The 22,291-nt window shown below is 45.8% G+C and overlaps 1 protein-coding gene across 1 annotated transcript in view; it reads left to right on the plus strand.

The window, feature by feature from the left end:
* The first annotated feature begins 1,419 nt into the window (after nucleotides 1–1,419).
* Nucleotides 1,420–22,291, plus strand: part of LOC115471257 (serine/arginine repetitive matrix protein 2-like) — a 286,543-nt gene continuing 265,671 nt past the window's right edge. The window contains exon 1 of the mRNA XM_030204958.1: nucleotides 1,420–1,528. Within this exon, the coding sequence (XP_030060818.1) occupies nucleotides 1,494–1,528 (35 nt within the window). The 5' untranslated portion in view covers nucleotides 1,420–1,493. The remainder of the gene's footprint in view (nucleotides 1,529–22,291) is intronic.

Here is a 22,291-nt window from a genome sequence, read left to right on the forward strand (position 1 = left end):
AGTTACGAACCTCTACACTCAAATATCTTCAGCAGGCCCTGACATTAAAGTCATACCGCATTGGCAATAACAAAACTTTCACCTGTGTTTCGGAAAATCACTTAAAAGAAGTCAGTCAAGAGAGATTTGCATCAACTTCCGTAGCTAAAGTCTTGGACCGTGATGTCTTTTGGTAAACTTGAATCGAGTATTACTAGAAATATATATAAGACAAGTCAACAACTATTAAGCTCGAACTCTTTTAAATATACGGAAAACCGAGTGTTCTCAGTATTATCACTAATTTGCTAAAGTTCAGAAGATTGTTAGAATGTAAAAATTGTTCTGCTTCCAGCCTCCGATTTGCTACGTATCTTAATTCATACTTCCCCTTTCTTAACAGTGCCTACGAACCTCCTCCACCATATAATAATTTAACAGCTCATGTTACCGGGATGTTTTTACAATCCTTAAAAACTCTAGGGGAAGCAGAATGTCGTACTAGTTGGAGAGGGAGGGGCCCGGGCAGCCAAACAAACCAATTTCCATTCCTTCCTCCCGTTGCTAATCATCATGCTGTGTTCATCAATAACCCAAATATTAATGCAAACCCCCCCCCCCCAAAAAATAAAATCCCCATAGAAACCACCGGTACATAAACCAATGAAAGCAATACAAAACCGGGGTACTATTTACCCAAATTATTATATATTATGAGGACATGTACTAAAAAATTCTTTAGCATACAAAACAATCTATTGCGAAAAGAAATTTTGTTTCATTTCATAGCTGACAGAAAAATCAAACTACATCTATGGAACATATGATTAGTTTGCTTTTTCTCATAATATATAATAATTTTTGCAAATAGTACCCCAGTTTTGTATTTGTGTTCATCAATAAGATATTGCACGGGCTGTGTCAAAACCATTCCCCTCCCAACTGCTTTTACTTTATAAAATCTAGTTCTCAGAAAAAGAGTATTGAAGAAAGAAAAAAAAAAAATCGCCAAAAAGAAGCAAAACACCCTCACTAAACTAAAGAAGAAAAATAGAAGCTAAGCTAACGTTCTTTTTTTCACTACGTCTACAACATTTACTGTTCAGGAAGGAAAACCTTCCCACGTGTCCCGATCTCACCAATAGTCCACCTTCGCGCGGAATTTCGAACATATTTTTAAAAGCTACAGCTTACGCTGTGTTCCTGCGCCGGTAAAATAATCCGATCAAAGCTACTTGCAACCTCCATAAAGAGCAATTATTAGTTCATAAACATTGTAGCGATATGTTTAAGTAAGTACTGATATGTCAAAACATGTTTTAATGTGTTTTTTTCAATTGTTTTTAGCAGCGGAAGGTTATCTTGACTGTAAGAAGTGCCGTCCGTTGATCGACTCGCCCTCGCGCGCGCGCTCTGTTGGTGAGTTGTAGTGAGATGGTACGTGGATGCGGTTGATGGAATAGCATTTTAAAGGTTAACATTTTCATGTTTTGGATGTGCTCAGTCATAAACGGATGGGGCTGATCCTTACCGAAAACTTATTTACGGGGTAAGAAATATTAAACGTTAACTATTTTATATGCGTATGAACACGAACGTGTGTGTGTGTGTGTTTTTAAATATGTGTAGGCTGCTTTAAAAACGGTGACATTTCGGAGAAAACCTGACAGCCCGCCAATTTGTCTTTTGTGTGTTTAAATGTCTTAGTAACGCGCGTGTGATTAAAATGGAAATATACTATGCGTGTTTCCAAATGCATTTCTTTGTATTTTAGGTGATACAGTAGTTTGCCTGGTGTTTTTTTTAAAATGCGTGTGTAAATGTTTGTGTGTATATATAGTTATATATATATTGTTTTCCTTTTTAAGTTTGTGTACGACAGTTTTAATCTTTAGTATGCTTTTGACGTGAGAAGAGAAGCGTATTGAACTGGAGGAGAATTCCTGTTTGTGTGAGCTTGGGGCTCTATTGGTTTTTGGTGCTTTAGGGCCTTTGCCTGGCCGAGGCGTGTTTTTGAGACTTCATACTAAGCTAGAGTAGAATGCTCCTTCCTTGTGTAAGTTTTGCTCACTTGAAACTGTACTAATGGCTACGCAAGAACACCAAAGAATAAAATGCAGTAAAAATAAAACTGAGAAATGTGTGTTGGGAAGTTGAAGAGAGGATCGTACACATTTTCCGGTATCAATTAAAGAAGTAAAAGAAGCCAACTTCTGAAAAGCATTGGGATGCGCTAAGCTCAGTACAAACATCTCTCTCTGGACACAACGTTTGCTTGAAATTAGGGGTGCTCAAAGCATTCAACAACGATGTTATCTATGCCCAGAAATATTGTAAAAATAAGGGCAACCGGTTTGGTGTATGTGCTTCAATTAGATTGTACGTTCCACGAAACACGGCTACTTCCTATATATACTTGCAATACACAGAAATAAGGAAAAAGAAAGTACTGCCTTCATATTGAACTAACCTTAGTACGTTTTTTGATTAGTTTTTGAAGGCCAAAACCACCATCGTCAGGTGAGGACAGAATCGGTAACAAGCCTGCGCCTCCCCACCCTGTTTCAGTTGTACGGTGTTGACATTTTTATTTAAGTATTCACAAACTTTATTTTTCCTTTTCTAAACTTCTTAGAATTGAATGGATTTGTCTCTTGTGTGAACACCTTTTTAACAACAAGTGTAAACCAGAGACTGTCACTAACGAACCTGAGCAAAAATAACTTTTGCTTAACCCTGATGCAGTACTCTGACAGACTTAAGAGGGTGGGGTGCTTTTCAGAGAGAGAGAAAACTATATATTTTTGTAAGTTGACATTTCAAATTGGACTGCTTTGGATAATTGATAAAAAGATGATCTTCAAGAAGAAAAATACACATCCCTCATCTACTAGTGGAAGTGGCTGTAGGCATCCAAGGAAGCATACATAAGAGAGTCACATTTGAATCTCCTTATAACCTAATTAGCTCAGGCTTTCCAGTAGTAGTTCAAGGTAGTTATGTTCAGGTACCATAGGTATTTTCCTGTCCCGAAAGGGCTTACAGTTTTGGGGCCCTGTTTACCAAGGTTTGCTATCATGTGCTAACCATGTACATGCCCATAGGAATATTATGGGCATCTATACGGTTAGTGCTTTCTAAAATCGCTAACGTGTCTCTATTGTGACTTAGTAAACAGGGCCCTTGGTTTGCACCTGAGGCAGTGAAGGGTCAAGTGACTTACCCAAGGCAACAAGGAATATAGGTGGGATTCAAACCCGAGTCTCTTTGGTTTCCAGCTTGCTTGCTATATCCACTAGGCGGCTACTGCACTCTACCATGTAATTATCTGCTAAGCCTTCAAATACAGTACTACTACTTATCATTTCTATAGCACTACAAAGCATACTCGCCAATAAATGCCTGTAGACCGGGGTGCTAACCTCGGTCCTTGGTTGCAATCCAGTCAAGTTTTCAGGATTTCCCCAATGGATATGCATGAGTTCTATTTGCATATACTGCCTCCAGTATATACAAATAGATTCTATGCATACTCAGTGTGGAAATCCTGAATACCAAGATTGGCTACTTCTCCTGTAGACTAACACTCACCACACCAGGGGTGTCTAACTTTAGTTCTTGCCAGGTTGAGTTTTTAGGATTTCCAAACCTAACTCCACTGTGAGAAACCAGTCGACCAATAAAAAATAATCACAAAAAATAAAGGTTGAACCTAAAATGAATTGATTCTTAGGTGTAGCAAATGTCAAAAATCAAATGGAAGAAAGGGACCTTAAAAACCAAACCGGCAGACTTTGACGTTGTCTACTCAAATCAGTGGTGACCATATTTATCATTGGACATTAAAAAAAACAAAAAACTCAGAGATCCAAGATGGCGACGGAGTAGGACGCAGGAGTGGAACGCTCCTCCTCAGAACAAACTTAAACTTTTTTCCTATTGCGAGCATGCCGAAGAGAAAGGGTAAGCCGAAGGGACCTCCCCTCCCAAGGCTGGAACCCTCCTCTTCGCGACAGACTTCCATTTCTGCGTTTTTGGTTTCCACACCATCGGGCGAATCCGTGACCGAGGTGGGGAAGAGCCCCGGGCTAGAGAGCGATTTTTCGCTTAGTCCATTGGGACTGGCTACCCCTCCACTGCCACGTACAGACGGAGCTGGAGTACCGAGCGCAGGAGAGAGCGACTCGAAGGGGCGGCAGACCCCGTTGAAGGAAGTGGTGTCAGCAAGTCATCTGGTGGAAGGGAAAAGCTCGCCTACCATGGCAGGAGAACATTTATCAACAGAGGGGATCCGGATAGCTGACACCGGGGATGAAGCCTTACTCTCCGCCATGGTTTACAACCTTTGGTGAAGCCTCCAGAAATAACTTTGGACTCTATATGGGCTGCACTTGAAGTACTGCACAAGATAAGTATCACATTTATTACTGTCTCACTGAATAATGTGAAGCAAATTAAAAGTTTGAAAGAAAACCTAGATTCTATTTCTACTAAGCAAAAATCTTTAGAAGGGGACTTAATTAAAGTGAAGGAACAACAAGCACAAATGGCCGGGGATTGACTAATGATATATAGGAAGATTGAAAACCTGGAGAATTCATCCAGGAATTTAAACCTCCTTATATTAAATTTTCCTCAAATAAATTATACTTCGCCTAGAGAGATGTTTAACAGATTTCTTAGAGATTTTTAAGTACCCAGAGCAATCTCTTCCGCCATTACAAAAAATATTCTACATTGGAGACAAAAAGTATATCAGACTTCTTCACAAAGAGTTCCTATCCAACAAGAAGTTCCAGCAGAAATACTGGATTTGAACAGGTTTCCTTGAACAATCTAATGAAGAAATCAAAACAAGAGCAACTGTAATAGTTACCTTTGTATTTTTGCAGGATAAAGACTCCTTGCTTTGTTTATACTTTAAAAATATTCAACCTGAGTTCTTGGGTGCCAAAGTTTTGATTTTTCCGGATATTTCTCGCTGGACACAGCAACGGAGGAAGAAATTTCTGGACTTAAAACAGATGCGGCTTAATGTTTCCTTCCAACTGAGGTTCCCTTGTAAATGTTTGATTTATTTTAAAAACACTAGATACATTTTCTTTTTTTTCCAAATCTTTTTTATTGTATTTCTGTAGTACACAACATTTAAACTTTGATTTACAATTTATTATTACTTCGCTACCACACAGCTTATTAGATTCCTGCTTCATTTCCCATCCCCCCCCCCCCCCCCCCCCCCCGGTATCATGGTGGTTCTGTTCCTGAAATTGTTCATAGGGTTGCCACACCTTGTTAAAGGTTCCCATTCGCCCTCTTCCTATAGCTGTCAATTTTGCCATCTGGTACATAAAGAGGCATATTTTCAAAGCACTTAGCCTTCCAAAGTTCCATAGAAACCTATGGAACTTTGGAAGGCTAAATGCTTTGAAAATATGCCTCAAAGTCAACTTTTTGCATCACCCTCTGCATTTCAGGTGGCTGTGGTTGTTTCCAGTCTCTGGCTATTGCTATTTTGGCTGCCACCAGGTATTGCGTGGCCAGCTTATGCTGAAGTCCAGTCATTGATGCCGGTTTAAGATGCAAAAGGCAATTTTCAGGCTGGCATGGGTAGGGTCGTTGAAGCACTTTAGTTATCAGTGTGATCACTGTCCTCCAGTAATCTGTTATCCTTGGACAGTCCCACCATATGTGCATAAACTTTCCCCTGGCTCCACAGGTCCACCAGCATTCTGCTGATGTCTCTGGGTAGATATGTTGCAACCTATCTGGTGTATAATACCACCAGTAATAAATTTTAAAGCCATTCTCAATTGCACTCTGAGCCATCGATGGTTTAAATAACGATAGCCTCTCTTCCAGCTCTCTTTTGAGAGTGTATTTTGCAGGGCTCCCTCCCATCTACTAACGTAGGATATCTGTGGGTCTGTTCGTTGCAGCAATACTAGGTAGCTACGTGACACGCTTCCTCTACCCCCTCCCTTTCCCAGTGCTATTTCACTTGTCTATTAGACCGTTCACTTGTCTATTAGATTGTAAGCTCTTTGAGCAGGGACTGTCTCTCTTTGTTAAATTGTACAGCGCTGCGTAACCCTAGTAGCGCTCTAGAAATGTTAAGTAGTAGTAGTAGTAGTAGTATTTCCAAAGATGTTTTCCCTGATTCTAACTCTTCTCGTGCCTTGGTATGCATATAATTACGTATACAACAATAAAATACTTGACCTCTGGCCTGCAGCCCATATTCCTCCTGCAATTCTGCATATCCGACTATCTTATCATTATCCCACAATTGTCCCAGAGTGTGCAGACCTGCTCGTGCTCATTGTCTGTAGACTATCTCAGTCGCTCCTAGTGGGAAACCCGGGGCCCTGCGTATCCCTGTCTGGGGAAATATGTTCGCTCTGGGAACCATCGTTTCCTGATTTGGTATCAGGTGGACAAAATATGCCCTACTCCTATGGACACCCTTCGTCCTATGCTCCTCAGTTCCTTATTCGGTATCCACAATAAATCCCCCACCTCTCTCATCCCCAACCAGGCCCTTTCCCAATGTAACCATTTTTTGTTAACTGCCGGATGCCAATCTGCTAGGATTCTTAATTGGGCTGCCTGGTAGTATAAGAAAAAGTTTGGCACTCTCACCCCCACCCCCTTTCTTGCGGTTGAAACACGCCTCACCCGTGGTGGCCTTTTCCTCCATATATTAGCAAATATCTTTCTGTTGAGGTGGGTAAAGAAGCTTCGAGGGATTGGGATAGGAAACACCATGAAAAGAGAGAGCAATTTCGGTAGCATCATCATTTTAATCGCATTGATGCTTCCCATCCACGAGATACTCAGACCTTCCCATCTGTCAAGTTCAGCTAACTGATCTGTTATTTTCGTTGGAAAATTTGCCTCATAGAGGTCCTCCAGTTTGGGAGTAATCTGTATCCCTAGGTATTTGATATTTGTGGCCCATATAAAAGGGAATGCTGCTTTCATTTGCGATACCTCTTGCCCAGGCACTATGATATTAAGTAGTTCTGTCTTGTTGATGTTTACCTTTAAAACCTGACTTTTTCCCATATTGCCACATTAGCTCTACTGCCCGCCTCACTGATGGTTCAGGGTTTGTCAGTTAGATACATTTTCTATTAGCCAGAACAGTTATGTAAATTTTTAGAATTGCTAGACAACAAGAATGCAGCCCAATAGATTAGATATTAGCCGGAATTGTTAGAAAGGATAACCACCTACTTCTTTTATTATTATTTGTATTTCTTATTTAAAAGCCAACTTCCTATATTGTGGACTATAATACCAACTTAATTTTTTCAATGCATGTATTGATATTCTTTTCTTTTTACAGTTCTACATAGTATTGTTAATTTAAAGTTGGTTTATCTTTCAAAGATTTGTAATCTTTGTTTATGAAAAATCAATAAAGAAATTAAACATAAAAACCTCCATTGAAAAATGTATTTTATTAAAAAAAATAATTTAAATCTTTTTTTTTTTTTTTTTTTTTTTTTTTTCAGTATATAGCATAAAAACTTTTCAATGACGCTAAGTTGACTCATGCAAAAAAAACTTTGAATCAATTAAAATCACTTATCTACATAATTATCCTAAAATGTCACCTCTTTGCAGTAGATGTGAAATATTGTGTACTGCTGTCCACACTCATGGATTTATGGTGGCTGACTGCATAAATTGAAAAAAAAAAGATTAAAATAATTTTTGGAATAAAATACACTTTTCAATGGAGGTTTTTATGAACAATGATGATAAATATGGCAATCAGTCATTTGAGTAGACAGTCAAAGTCTGCCTGTCTGGTTTTTGAGGTCTTTTTCCTCCATTTGATTTTTCACATTTGCTACACCTAAGAATTAATTTTAGGTTCACCTTTTATTTTCTTGTGGTTTTTAGGATTTACCCAAGGAATATGCATGAGATCTGTTTGCATACAACGGAGGCAGTGCATGCAAATAGATCGTATGTATATTGGGGAAGTCCTGAAAAGCCAACTGGATTGCATCCCTCAAGGCCTGAGGTTGGGCAGCCCTGCTCTACACATTCTCTTGAGATGGATGGAGAAAGATGTATTATTAAAGGTCAGACTAGATCTTTCCTACTAAATTTCGTGAAGAACCCCAGTTTAAGAGCAATACCCTTGACTTCAAAGGTAATTCTCTTAGGGGGTTGTTTACTAAAGCTTAGCTCAAGTTATCTGCAGCAGGACCCATAGGAATAAAATGGGCCCTGCGTGATCTCAGAGGCCTATTTAAACATTCCAATCTGGCCTCTCCATAGGCACTTCCTTCGCTTTGCAGTGCTCGGTCATAATTTTCAATTCAAAGCGATGCACTTCGGCCTAGCCACAGCGCCTCGGACCTTTTCCAAGGTCCTGGTAGTAGTGGCGGCCTATCTCAGGAAGGAAGGGATTCAGGTCCATCCCTATCTAGACGACTGGCTTGTGCGGGCATCTTTCGAGGAGAGTCGGCGGGCAACTGACAAAGTGGTCGGGTTGCTTCAGGCGCTTGGGTGATCAACTTCCCGAAGTGCAGCCTAACTAACACTTTCCCAAACACTGGAATACTTGCGGGTGTGCTTCGAGTTCTGTTTCAAACTCCGAACCCACGGGCTTGGGACTATGTACAAGTTCTAGGTTCCATGGCCTCCACCTTGGATGTGGTAAAGTGGGCCAGAGCTCACATGTGCCCCCTCCAGTGGCACCTTCTGAGTCATTGGTCTCTCCTCTCGGAGGGATTACGAGGTTAGGGTGCCATGTTCGGCCCATATACTGGTGGTTCATTCAAAAGAATCTGGTGTCGGGCATTCCTCTGGCAACCCCGGACTAGAAGATAGTGACCACGGATGCGTCACTGTCTGGCTGGGGGGCTCATTGCCTGCAACAGACGGCCCAGGGCGTTTGGACTTCGGAGGTGTCATGGTCCATCAACTGCTTGGAGTCACGGGCTATTCGTCTGGCCCTTTGGGAGTTTCTGTCTCTTCCCTGCGGTTGCCCAGTTCGAGTTCTTTTGGACAATGTGACTGCGGTCGCCTATGTAAACCATCGGGGGGGGGCATCAGGTGGCTCTGATCTGCCGTTGGGCAGAGAGTCAGACTCATCTCTCTTTGACAGCAGCTCATATAGCGGGGTCACAGAATGTGCAAATGGACTTTCTCAGTCGCGACCAGTTGTAGCTGTGGGAGCGGATGCTCTCCCTTTTGGCCTTCGATCAGATAACTGCCCGTTGGGGGATGCCACAGATGAACTTGCCACCGCATTCAATGTGAAGGCTCCCCGTTTCTTCAGCCGGGGACGAGAGCTGGGCTTAAAAGGCATCGATGCCCTTCTTCAACCTTGGCCCAGGGGCCTGCTCTATGCCTTTCCCCTGTGGCCAATGGTGGGCAGGTTACCGACTCGCTTTGCTAGTCATCCCGATCGAGTGATGCTGGTGGCCCTGGATTGGCCCAGACGACCCTGGTACGCAGATGTGATCAAGCTTCTGTTCAATCGTCCTTTCCATATCATCATGCTGATCAATCCATAGACTGGTGGGTTGTGTCCATCTACCAGCAGGTGGAGATAGAGAGCAAACTTTTGCCTCCCTATATGTGGTCATGTGCTGCCGGAAACTCCTGTATGTTCTCTATCTCAGCAGGTGGTGGTCCCACACAGCAGCAGCTCTGGCTAGGCCTCCAAGCCTAATTTTTAGGTTTTGTTGAGTGCCTGGGGTTGAGGGCTCTTCTTGAGCAAGTGCAAACCTGGTGGCGCCAGGTCCCTCCTTTTCAACCCCCTCCCGCTGGCTCCATTGAAAAAAAAATAAAAAATTTTGAACGTCCTTAAAGACGTTTATTTTGACGTTTATTTAAACGTTTATTGCAGCTACTCACTGGGACACCAGGTCGTTACAGCGCGGAGCGGAAAGCAGGTAATTTTTACCTTCCTTAGCATCCCTCCGGACCGGACCAGGATTGGACTGTTGGGTTGTGCCCGCCTACCAGCAGGTGGAGACTGAGAAAAAACTCTGACTCTAGAGAGCCAATAGGAGCCCTGGCCATGTGACCTTAGCCCCAGTATTTTCTCAGTCTCTCAGCAGGTAGGAAGTGAGCCCATTAGTCTCTCTCTCTCTTTTTCACTATAAGATATTACAGATATATTTATAATACTTCTTCTGTGCCTGGAATCGTAATTAGAGGCTTGACAGGGTTTCTTTTCTTTCTTTGACAGCCTCTGGGGTGTTAAACTCGGGTGTCTCGAGTCCACCCCCCTTCCTCCCCATCTCCCTGGCTTAGCAGGGAAGGGCCGTCCCTTTCTCTGGAAAGGTGTACCGTCTTTGGGAGAGGCAGCCACTTTTAATAGGCAGCTGTTTTTAAAGAATTAAATCAAGTAAAAGAAAATTAAAAGAATTAATTCAAATGAAAGGAATTTAAAGGAAGTAGTTTTTGATTTCCCCAGGCTTATAACGAGCAGGTAGCTCTTCTGTCTTATTCTGTTTGAAGAGTCTTTATTTTCTTTTCTGGCGGAGCTATTTAAAAAAAAAAAAAAAAAAAATGAAAAGTCAGCGTCTGTGACTTTAATCGGTGGTTTTTTGTTATCTTCATTATTTTTCCTCTGCTATCCGGCGTTGTTAGCGGCGGTAGTTGTAAAAAAAAAAAAAAAAAAAAAGAAGAGGCACGAACTGTTAAGCGCGTGCTCGCTCTTGGACAGGTCTGTATAGCTTGGGAGCTGTATTGACGGTTCCTGTCGGGCCAGAGGCTAAACCATGTTTTGTGCGACATCGGAGGTTATCTGTTTTTCAGCGGCACGGATTTCCTGCTTCTTCGTCGGTCTGGTCAGTGGTTTTCTCCCCCGAACTTTATTCTTCTCATTTTGGCGCGCTTGGCCGCCATTGTTTTGCTTGCAGCTGCAATTTCCATTGATGCGGCAGCGTTTTTCTGCTTTTACTGTGTTTGGCTGTTTGTGCAATGGAAAGGAGATATTGTTTCTCCGGTAGTTGGGGCAATTGGTAGTATATTTTCCCCGCAATTAATTTTTACATGTATTTTTCAAGCTATTAAAAAAAAAAAAAAAAACAAAAAAAAAAAAAACGAAATGTTACGATGCGAATGGCGCTCATTTTGTTTTTCCCTCTGTTTTTTCTCCGTCGGGGACTTTTTGGTTGCTAGCAATGTTGTGAATTAAAGTGCAGCTCAGTTGGCGATTTCTTTGTTCTTGGCAAGACTCCGATTTCAAAGTGCAGCTCAGTCGGGAATTCTCTGTTTTAGACAATGGGGCGAATTAAATTATATCTCAGCTCCAAAATAACCAATTTCCTATTCCTTTCCCTTGTGTGTGATGTTTGGAGGAAAGGTCTTTGCTATTGTCTAGCGCATTTTTTATGGAGGTCCAGTGTGTGTCACTCTGTGTCTTTCTCATTTCCTGGTGAATAGGACTACATTGTCTAATAGTCAATTGATTAGTACTTTACAAATCTGGCCATAATATCTTAGCTCCTTTCAAGCATTTCCCTTCATGGCTATGATGTTATACAGTGTTTTAAGAACTTAACAAACATTTTCTATGGCATAGGCTATCTAGTTCAGGTGCCATTGTTTGGTACTTTACAATGCTGGACATAAGATCTTAATTCCTTTCAGGAAATTTTCCTCCGTGGCTATGTTCTTATACAGTGTTTTAAGATCTTAACAAACGTTCTCTAGAGCGTAGGCTATATGGTTCAGATGCCATGTGCAATGAAATACATTGTCTGATACTCAATTGTTGCGTACTTTGCAATTCTGGACATACGGTCTTACTTCCTTTCAGCAATTTTCTTTCATGGCTATGCGTTCTCTTTGGCATAGCAGATGACAGTTGCATAGGCTACATGGTTCAGATGGTTCTCATATTCTAGGAGACTCAGTCCTGTCTACCGAGCACCCAGTTTTCTCAGATGCCTTAGAAGGCATGTTTTATTCACATCTTCTCTACTTTCCATCTTGGAGTTTCTCATGTGTTATCTTAGTTTTCTTCTAGGACTTACAAGATATATGTCCACTTAGGGAGTAAAGTTATCAGGTCAATTTGCATTTTCTCCCACTTAAGGATAGTGGGAGGTCCTCATGCCATCTACTTGTATTTTTGTTTCCTCTATCTATTCAGCCTGGGCACATGGTAAACATTCTGGTTTTGTCCAGTATGACCATCCATAACATCTGCTATCCCTTTCTCTTCCTTACAGATTTTAGGGTCTTGTTTCAGGCTTTCTTGACGTCAGGTACAGTCTTGTCTCCTGTGGCACAAATTCACCACCTTTTCCGTAATAGGTATTTTCCAGGTCTATTCCTTTTCATTTTCATTTTATTCTTCCTCTCTCCAGAGTTTTTTTCTCTTGGAAGGAGATTCACTCATTTTCTGTGCATTTTTTGCCATAAGGGCATAAGTGTTGCCATAATGGGAAAGGCCAAGAGTCCCCATCCTGTTTTCAGATGGGGTCAATCCAGATTGCAAATACCACATTCATTCTTGTGAGTGTGCATCTGTTCATCTCTGTACATCTCAGTGAGGAAGGAGACATGACATGATACGAGGTTTGGGGAGATCCGGTAAAATTAAAGGCCAGTGTGTCTCAGTCCACGCTCAACATATGGTGATCCTTTCATTTTCATTCTATATGTCCTCATTCCAGACCTTCCTTTCAATTGGAAGGGGATTCTTTCACTTCCTGTGCATTTTTGCTATTAGTATATGAGTATGGTCATACGGGGAAAGTCTAAGAGTCCATTAACCCCAGCATCCTGTTCTCAGTTGTGGTCAATCCAGGTTGCAAGTACCACATTCATTTCTTATGGATGTGGGTCGGTACATCTTAGTACAGCTCAGTATAGGAGGAGTAATGTCCGTGATACGAGGATGATAAGGTCCTCATTACCAGTTTTCTTGCCCTGCTCTTCGGTCTCGCGTCGGCTCCGCGCACTTTTTTCTTAAGTTATGGTCATAGTAGCAGCGGCGCTCATGAAACTACGTCTCGTCGTTTCATCCTTTCCATAGATGTCTGGTTCATTACAGACAGTCTTATTGGCAGAGTTGTCAGGTCAAGCAACAGGTGGTGCATTTCAGGCACACCCTAGGTTATGGGGTGCATGTAGCCAGGTCTCTCATTTGAGCTCTCTTTTGAGCTCTCGTGTGATCTCATTAGATTTCATAGCATGTTTCTATTTTTTCTCTCTTTGTTTAGTCAAGTTGGCGCAGACTGTTTTTGTCTTCTCTACAAGCGTCCCACTTTCTGTTTTCTCTGGATGTTCTTGGGCCTTCGGCCATTACCTTGCTCTATTTTGCAGAGTAAAATTTTACTTTCTAGCTCCCAAGAAGGAATTTTTTCTTCATTCGCTTTGGAGTCTCGGTAGTCTTTTTTGGGCAGCTTTTCACTCTGTCAATTTTGTGACCATTGAAGAAAAAAAAAAAAAAAAAAAGAGTTCTCAGTGGATAGTACCTTAAGGGGAGGTCCCAGTTCTACAACTATTTCTTTTCGCTCTGACCTTCCATGTGCCTCGCTTACTCTCTTGCTAAAAAGACTTGTCAGCGGCAGAGATAGATGCCCTCTCCTATCCAGATATTTATCTCTGGAATCCCTCCGCTCAGTTGGCCTCTGTATTCTCACTAGTGGTCTGGTGGTTGAGATTGAGCATTCTTCCTGCAGGTGTGCCGGGAGCATATACACAGTGACCAGTTTTTTGATGGCTGCATCTGTGAAAATATATATGTATATTTATAGTTCTACTACATAAGTACATATGTAATTCCACACTGGGAAAAGCTCAAAGGTCCTATTGAGCCCACCTTTCTGTCCACGGCCAATCCAGACCATGAGCACCTGGCTAGATTCCTAAACGTACAAACATTCTATACATGTTGTTCCTGGAACTGTGTAGTGTTTTATGGACTTCTATATGTTTCTAACAGATGAAAGGTACTAACAAGTGTCTACTGTTGATTTATTCCCGTTTTCACTAATTGGGGTCTACGACAAGAGTCTCAGGTGATTGGCTTGCAGAGGCAACAGCTACAGATGATTCTTTCTCTCTCAGTTGAATTGCGCTCTGAGATATGTTTTTTTTTTTTCATGTTGGGTAACTGCAGCGGCTGTCAGTTTATTTGGACCTTCAGTCTAGTTTGCAGCAAGGATTTAGGTACCTTCTTCTTCTGCATACTATTTAACTGCATTCTTGTTTTTACCTATTTAGCTTCTAGTGATCAGGTACTTTCTCACTGACAGGCTTGACATACTTCCAATCTGTTGCTAGGTCAGCAATAGTCTACAATATCTGGAGTATTGTACTTCAGGATTTCGGTTTCCACTTTCTCAGCTGAGGTAGTTTCATTGCAATTTTTTGTTTCCAGGCGGCTCTGCTTCTACCTTTGTCATCCTTCTTTCAGTCGTTTTTTCTCGAGTCTCTCTGTCCTTTGCGCTGCACTGATGCGGTAGGGGACAATATATAGCGGCCACTTGGTAGGGGACAATGTTCAGCGTCGCTTGGACTTTTCAGCCTCAGCTTTTTTGCTTTGTAGTCATTCTATTTAGTTTATTGGCGGTTCTTGGATCGTCAAGCTTTGGCTTCGTATTAATCCTAGTTTGGGTGTCTTCAGGGACTCTACCACATTCTCAATGTCTGTCCCTCCCGTAAGATTACTGCTTTGGTACTTCCCAACAGTCCAATCCTGGTCCGGTCCGGAGGGATGCTAAGGAAGGAGAAATTAGATCTTACCTGCTAATTTGCTTTCCTTTAGTCCCTCCGGACCGGACCAGGCCCCTCCCGTGTTCTATCAACTCTTTAGATTCTTTTATTAAGTTTGGAAGTGTACTCGTTCCTTTACCACACGTGGAATGTTTAAAAAAAAAAAAAAAAAAAAAGATTTTGCGTGGTCCATACCACTTCTCTGGTGGTTGCTGGTGAGCTCGGTTGCTGGAATATATATAAAACCTTAATGGGTCATACCACTTCTCTGGTGAGAGTTGCTGGTGAGTTCAGTTGCTGGAATATATATAAAGCCTTAAATATGTCATACCACTTCTCTGCCGAGAGTTGCTGGTGAGCTCAGTTGCTGGAATATATATATATAAAACCTTAATGGGTCATACCACTTCTCTGGTGAGAGTTGCTGGTGAGCTCAGTTGATGGAATATATATGAAACCTTAAGTGAGTCATACCACTTCTCTGGTGAGAGTTGCTGGTGAGCTCTAATATGAATGGGCCATGCCACTTCTCTGGTGAGAGTTGCTGGTGAGCTCTAATATGAATGGGCCATGCCACTTCTCTGGTGAGAGTTGCTGGTGAGCTCAGTTGATGGAATATATATAAAACCTTGAGTCATACTACTTCTCTGGTGAGAGTTGCTGGTGAGCTCTAATATGAATGGGCCATGCCACTTCTCTGGTGAGAGTTGCTGGTGAGCTCTAATACAAATGGGCCATACCACTTCTCTGGTGAGAGTTGCTGGTGAGCTCTAGTACTCGGTTTTGCCGAGGAATTTGTGGCTGCTAGGATTCCATACGGCACAGAAGTTCTTTCTTTCTTTCTTGCTTTGTTATTCAAATACTGAGGCTAAGGTCACATGGCCAGGGCTCCTATTGGCTCTCTAGAGTCAGAGTTTTTTCTCAGTCTCCACCTGCTGGTAGGCGGGCACAACCCAACAGTCCAATCCTGGTCCGGTCCGGAGGGACTAAAGGAAAGCAAATTAGCAGGTAAGATCTAATTTCTCCTTTTATAGCGGGCAGGGGGTTCCCCGATTGGTCTCCACGTGGCCTATGGCGTTGGAGGGCGAGGGCGCAAAGAGTCGCTCCCCAGATCGCGTGTGCGCTTCTAGAGGGGATGCGGGGGTCTTAAAGTCTGATCGCCCTTGTTGGGTGACAGTTTCGTGACCGATGAGTGTCCCGGTCCTTCCTTCGGTGTGGCGGTTTTTCCCGCCATAAACGCCCATCCCCCGCGGCTCGCCTCCGCCATATTGGCCGGCCACGCGGCTCGGACGGCTTCTTCTTGGGCCGCCCTTGAGGTGGGAGACATTGATGCCATGAACGCCCTTAATTTGGGCGACGGCACAAAAGCGGCTAAAGTTAAGCGCAGTTTTTCCCGCGCGGCTCCTTCGCGGAGTGTCGCGCCGGACGCCATCTTGGATGCGCAGCATGTCTCTCCCCCGCTCTTGCGAGCGCCGGTTGAGGGTGCGTCTAGGGCTGTAGCCCAGGCTGCGGAAGTGCACAGTCTGGGGGGTTTCTCCCCCGAGTTTGTTTTGCTGCTGCATCAGGCCTCCCTTATGCAAAACGCTGCCCCTGCTCCCTCGGCTGGTAAAGAGGTTGAGGCCCCGGAGGTAAACGCCCTCGGGTTGATTCCCAGGCCTTGGAGGACTTTGTCTCCTCCGATGTAGATGAGGGCAGCGAATCTGAGTTCTCCCAACGGTCCTTTGCGGATTCCTTGGAGGAGATGGATCCCCGCTCGGATGGAGCGGATGACCCCTCTGCAGCGCGGCTCTTTAGCTCAGAGGATTTGCCCAACCTGTTATTGCAGGCCATGGGCATTTTGAAGATTTCCTCTCCGGAGGACGTCTCTCCCTCAGCCCCTGTTGGCTCTGCCATTATGCTGGGGACGAAGCGCCCGCATAGAACCTTCCACGTGCATGATGCCATGCACACCTTAATTTCGGCTCAATGGGATGTCCCGGAAGCGAGCCTTTAAGTGGCTAGGGCTATATCCCGCCTCTATCCTTTGCCTGAAAGTGAACGTGAGGCCTATCTGTGGCCTACTGTGGATTCTTTAATCACTGCGGTGACTAAGAAAACGGCGTTGCCGGTGGAAGGTGGCACGGCCCTAAAGGACGCCCAAGACAGAAGATTGGAGGCGGCCTTAAGGTAGTCCTTTGAGGCGGCTGCTTTAAGTTTGCAGGCCTCAGTTTGCGGCTCCTATGTGGCCAGGGCGTGCCTGTCTATGGTGCAGCGGGCTTCCCTCTCGGATCATTCCTTGAGGGCTGATTGGCCGGCCCTGGAATCGGGCTTAGCCTATTTGGCAGACTGGCTGTATGATGTCTTGAGGGCCTCAGCTAAAGGCATGGCTCAGACAATCTCTGCGCGGCGGTGGCTTTGGCTGAAACATAGGTCTGCTGACCACGCCTCTAAATCCCGCCTGGCTAGATTGCCTTTTAAAGGCAAGCTGCTCTTTGGGGTCGAGCTGGACAAAATCGTGACCGATTTCGGCACGTCTAAGAGCAAGAAGTTACCAGAGGTCAGGGCTCGGGCTAGTGCTCGCCCCGGTACCTCCAGAGGATGGTTTCAGGAAGCCCGTCGGTACCGCCCGGGCAGGTCGGGCTCCTCTGCCCCCTCTTCCTTCAAGAGGAACTTCTCCCCCAAGCAGCATTCCTTTCGCAGAGACCGCCGTCCCGGATGTGCTCCCTCCGGTCCTCCCCTACGGTCTTGTACCCAATGACGGGGCCTTGGTCCACGCCCCAGTGCAGATTGGAGGACGGCTGTCCTCGGTTCTGGACGAGTGGACCACAATAACTTCAGACGCTTGGGTGCTGGAAGTCATCAGAGACGGCTACAAGCTAGAGTTCTGCCGACCCTTAACAGACGGGTTTGTACTCTCTCCCTGCAAGTCTCCGGTCAAAGCTGTGGCAGTGCAGCAGACCTTGGACAATCTGATCCGCCTGGGTGCGGTCGTTCCGGTGCCAGAAAATCAGCTTGGCAAGGGACGTTACTCCATTTACTTTGTGGTACCAAAGAAAGGAGGTTCTGTACGGCCTATCCTCGACCTCAAAGGGGTCAATCAGGCATGGAGACCCTCCGCTCTGTTATAGCGGCAGTGAAGGCAGGAGAGTTCCTGGCATCCTTGGACATCAAGGAAGCGGACTTGCATATTCCCATCTGACCTCCTCATCAACGCTTTCTGCGTTTTGCAGTACTGGGCCGACACTTCCAGTTCAGAGCCCTCCCGTTCGGGTTGGCTACTGCTCCGCGGACCTTCTCCAAAGTAATGGTGGTCATCGCGGCCTTCCTGAGGAAGGAAGGAGTACAAGTCCATCCTTATCTGGACGACTGGTTGATCCAAGCCCCCTCTTATGCAGAGTGCGGCAAAGCTGTGAACCGGGTGGTTGCTCTTTTGAGCTCCCTGGGGTGGATCATCAACTGGGAGAAAAGCCAGCTGCGCCCAACTCAGTCCCTGGAGTATCTGGGAGTTCGATTCGACACCCAAGTGGGCAGAGTGTTCCTGCCAGACAATCGGATTGTCAAGCTTCAGGCTCAGATGGACCAGTTCCTAGTAGCCTCTCCTCTTCGGGCTTGGGACTATGTGCAGCTGTTGGTCTATGACGGCCACGATGGAAGTAGTGCCCTGGGCCAGGGCTCATATGAGACCACTACAACACTCTCTGCTGCAGCGCTGGACTCCGATGTCGGAGGATTATGCTGTGCGCCTTCCCTTGGACCCAGCAGTGCGCAAGGCGCTGAGCTGGTGGACGCAGACAAACAAGTTGTCTGCAGGAATGCCTCTGGTGACCCCGGAGTGGATTGTCGTCACGACGGACGCCTCTTTGTCGGGCTGGGGAGCCCACTGCTTGGGAAGGACAGCGCAGGGGCTCTGGTCTCCTGCAGAGGCAAAGTGGTCTATCAACCTCCTGGAACTCAGAGCCATTCGGTTGGCGCTTTTGGAGTTCATCCCGGTACTGGTGTTGAAGCCTGTACGGGTCCTGTCGGACAATGCCACAGCTGTGGCCTATGTCAACCGCCAGGGAGGTACCAAGAGCGCCCCTCTAGCCAAGGAGGCCATGAATCTATGCCAGTGGGCGGAAGCGAACCTGGAACAGCTGTCAGCGGCCCACATTGCCGGGGTCATGAATGTCAAGGCGGACTTTCTCAGTCGCCATACCTTGGAGCCCGGAGAGTGGCAGCTATCTGCTCAGGCATTCTTGGACATCACGAAGCGCTGGGGCCAGCCGAGCCTAGATCTGATGGCGTCATCGGCCAATTGCCAACTGCCGCGCTTTTTCAGCAGAGGACAGGACCCTCGATCCCTGGGAGTAGATGCTCTTCTCCAACAGTGGCCGACACAAGAGATTCTCTGTGTTCCCGCCCTGGCCCATGTTGGGCAGGGTGCTAGACCGGGTGGCAAAGCATCCGGGCCGGATAATCCTGGTGGGTCCGGATTGGCCCAGACATCCCTGGTATGCAGACTTGATCAGGCTCTCAGGGACGAACCTCTGCGACTGCCAGTGGAGCAGGGCCTGTTACATCAGGGTCCCGTGGTGATGGAGGATTCCTCCCCCTTTGGTCTTACGGCCTGGCTATTGAGCGGCAGAGTCTGAGGAAGAAGGGCTTCTCAGACAAGGTCATCGCCACTCTGCTGAGAGCGAGGTAGCGCTCTACTTCTACTGCTTACGCCAGGGTTTGGCGTACCTTTGCAGCGTGGTGTGAAGCAGGTTCACTTTCTCCATTTACTGCTCCGATTTCTTCAGTGCTGGCGTTCCTGCAAGAAGGTCTGGAGAAAGGCCTGTCGCTCAGTTCCCTGAAAGTCCAGGTAGCGGCCCTGGCTTGCTTCAGGGGCCGCCTGAAGGGTGCTTCCCTGGCTTCGCAGCCAGATGTGCGTTTCCTCAAGGGAGTTAATCACCTGCGCCCTCCTCTGCACTCAGTGGTGCCTGCGTGGAATCTCAACCTGATGCTAAGAGCCTTGCAAAAGCCGCCTTTTGAACCCTTGTCGAGGGCATCTCTGAAAGACCTGACGTTGAAAGCAGTCTTTTTGGTGGCTATCACTTCAGCCAGAAGAGTTTCCGAGCTCCAGGCACTCTCTTGTCGAGAGCCTTTTCTGCAGTTCACTGAGGCAGGAGTGACTATTCGCACAGTGCCTTCCTTCCTACCCAGGATTGTTTCTCGCTTCCATGTGAGTCAGCAGCTCTGTCTCCCTTCCTTTCGTAGGGAGGACTTCCCAGAAGAGTATTCTGCTCTCAAATATCTGGATGTGAGACGGGTCATCATCAGATACTTGGAAGTGACCAATGATTTCCGGAAATCGGATCTTCTGTTTGTCCTGTTTGCAGGTCCTCGTAAGGGTCTGCAGGCTGCTAAGCCTACAGTGGCAAGATGGGTCAAGGAAACCATGGCAGCGGCTTATGTGGCCGCGGGGAAGGTGCCGCCTATCCAGCTGAAGGCTCACTCCACTAGAGTTCAGGCGGCCTCGATGGCAGAGGCCGGGTCCGTCTCCTTGGCAGAGATATGCAAGGCGGCACCTTGGGCATCGGCCCATACATTCTCCAAGCATTACTGCTTGACTGTGGCTGCTCGGGCGGAGGCCCGGTTTGGAGCTTCAGTGTTGAGGTCAGGGATTTCAATGTCCCGCCCTGGGTGAGTACTGCTTCGGTACATCCCACCAGTCTATGGATTGATCAGCATGATGATATGGAAGGTAAAATTATGTATCATACCTGATAATTTTCTTTCCATTAATCATAGCTGATCAATCCATAGCCCCTCCCAGATATCTGTACTGTTTATATTCTGGTTGAATTTTAGGTTCAAGTTTAGTCTTCGGTTCCTTCAGGAGGACTTTGTGTTCAAGTTTTTTCACTTGGATTCTTCAAGAGTTGAGACGAGTTTGTGTTACAGTGAGCTGCTGCATTCCTCTCCCCTCCGTTTTACGGGGCTGGATTGAGACTTAAATTCTGCCGGCACTCCCTCCCGCTTCTTGTGGCTGTAGGGCAGCTTTGTACCCCTCCCGCTTCGGCGGTGTTAGGGTCAGTCAGCTCCTCCCGCGGTTGCAGGATAAGCCAGATCCCCCCGCATTGGCGGGTGTGGTGTCCCTCCCCCGCTCCGCGGGGATGAGCTGGACGGATTCCCCTCCCCCACTTGTGTGGGGATGAGCTGGGTTAATTCCCCTCCCCCGTTTCGGCGGTGGTGAGCTGGGCAGAGTGTCCCTTTGTGGGTGTAATTCTCTAAGTGCTGAGTCCTGCGGATGGAGCTTTGATATCGACATACTGAGAAGTTTCCGGCAGCACATGACCACATATAGGGAGGCAAAAGTTTGCTCTCTATCTCCACCTGCTGGTAGATGGACACAACCCACCAGTCTATGGATTGATCAGCTATGATTAATGGAAAGAAAATTATCAGGTATGATACATAATTTTACCTTTCTGCTACCAGTGCAGGACTGTCTCCTGCTGCAGGGGCCAGTCACGATAGAGGATCCCTCCCCCTTTGGTCTTACGACCTGGCCCTTGCTAGGGCGAGGTTAAGATGAAAATGGTATCCGGACGCAGTTATCGCTACGATGCTGTAGGCTCTGAAAAGATCCACCTCGATAGCTTATGCTAGGGTGTGGCGTACCTTTGATTCGTGGTGTGCGAGTTCAGAATTATCAGCGGCTTTGGTATCAGTTATCCTCGCGTTTCTTCAGGAGGCTGTACAAAAATCACTCTCGTTGAGTTCTTAAGGTGCAGGTGGCAGCTCTGGCATGTTTTAGAGGTCTGCTTCAAGGGGGCGTCCATCGCCTCCCACCCAGATGTGGTTAGTTTCTTGAGGAGTATAAATCGTTTGTGCCCTCCTCACGTGCCAGTTCTGCCATACTGGATCCTTAATCTAGTTCTCAAAGTGCATCAGCGCCCTCCTTTTGAACGCTTTCGGGGATTACGATTAAGGATCTCACCTTGAAGGTGATTTTCCTAGTAGCCATTACTTCCGCTCGGAGAATTTCAGAGTTGTAGGCCCTTTTTTGCAGAGACTCTTTCCTGCCTTTTATGGAGGCGGGGGTATCGATTAGTTCAGTTCCTTTGTTTTTGCCCAAGGTGGTTTCTTGTTTCCACTTGGGGCAGTCCCTGCATTTGCCGGCCTTCTGCCAGGAAGATTACCCTGAGCAATTCCAGGCTCTTTGCTACCTTGACGTGAGATGGGCTCTTCTCAGGTATTTGGAGGTGACGAATTTTGTCTTTGACCATCTTTATCCTTTTTGGAGGCAGTAAGAAGGGGCATATGGCGTCCAAGGGCACCATAGCCCGTTGGTTGCGGGAGGCCATCTCTTCGGCATACGTGACATTGTGCAAGCAAGCCCCTAAGTTCGTGCTCATTCTACTTGAGCTCAAGCTTCCTCCTATGCAGAGTCCCGTTTGGTTTCTCTGGAAGATATCTGCAGGGCAGCTTCATGGGCTTCGGTCCATACGTTCACGCGTCATTATCGGGTGGATGTGGCAGCTCGTCAGGATGCGGTGTTTGGCTCGTCTGTGATTTCTGCCAGGTTGGGGGTGTCCCACCCTACTTGAGGACTGCTTGGGTACATCCCACAAGTCTCTGGATTGATCTGTGGGACGCC

Source organism: Microcaecilia unicolor, chromosome 5 (genome assembly GCF_901765095.1).
Source record: "Microcaecilia unicolor chromosome 5, aMicUni1.1, whole genome shotgun sequence".
NCBI lineage: Eukaryota > Metazoa > Chordata > Amphibia > Gymnophiona > Siphonopidae > Microcaecilia > Microcaecilia unicolor.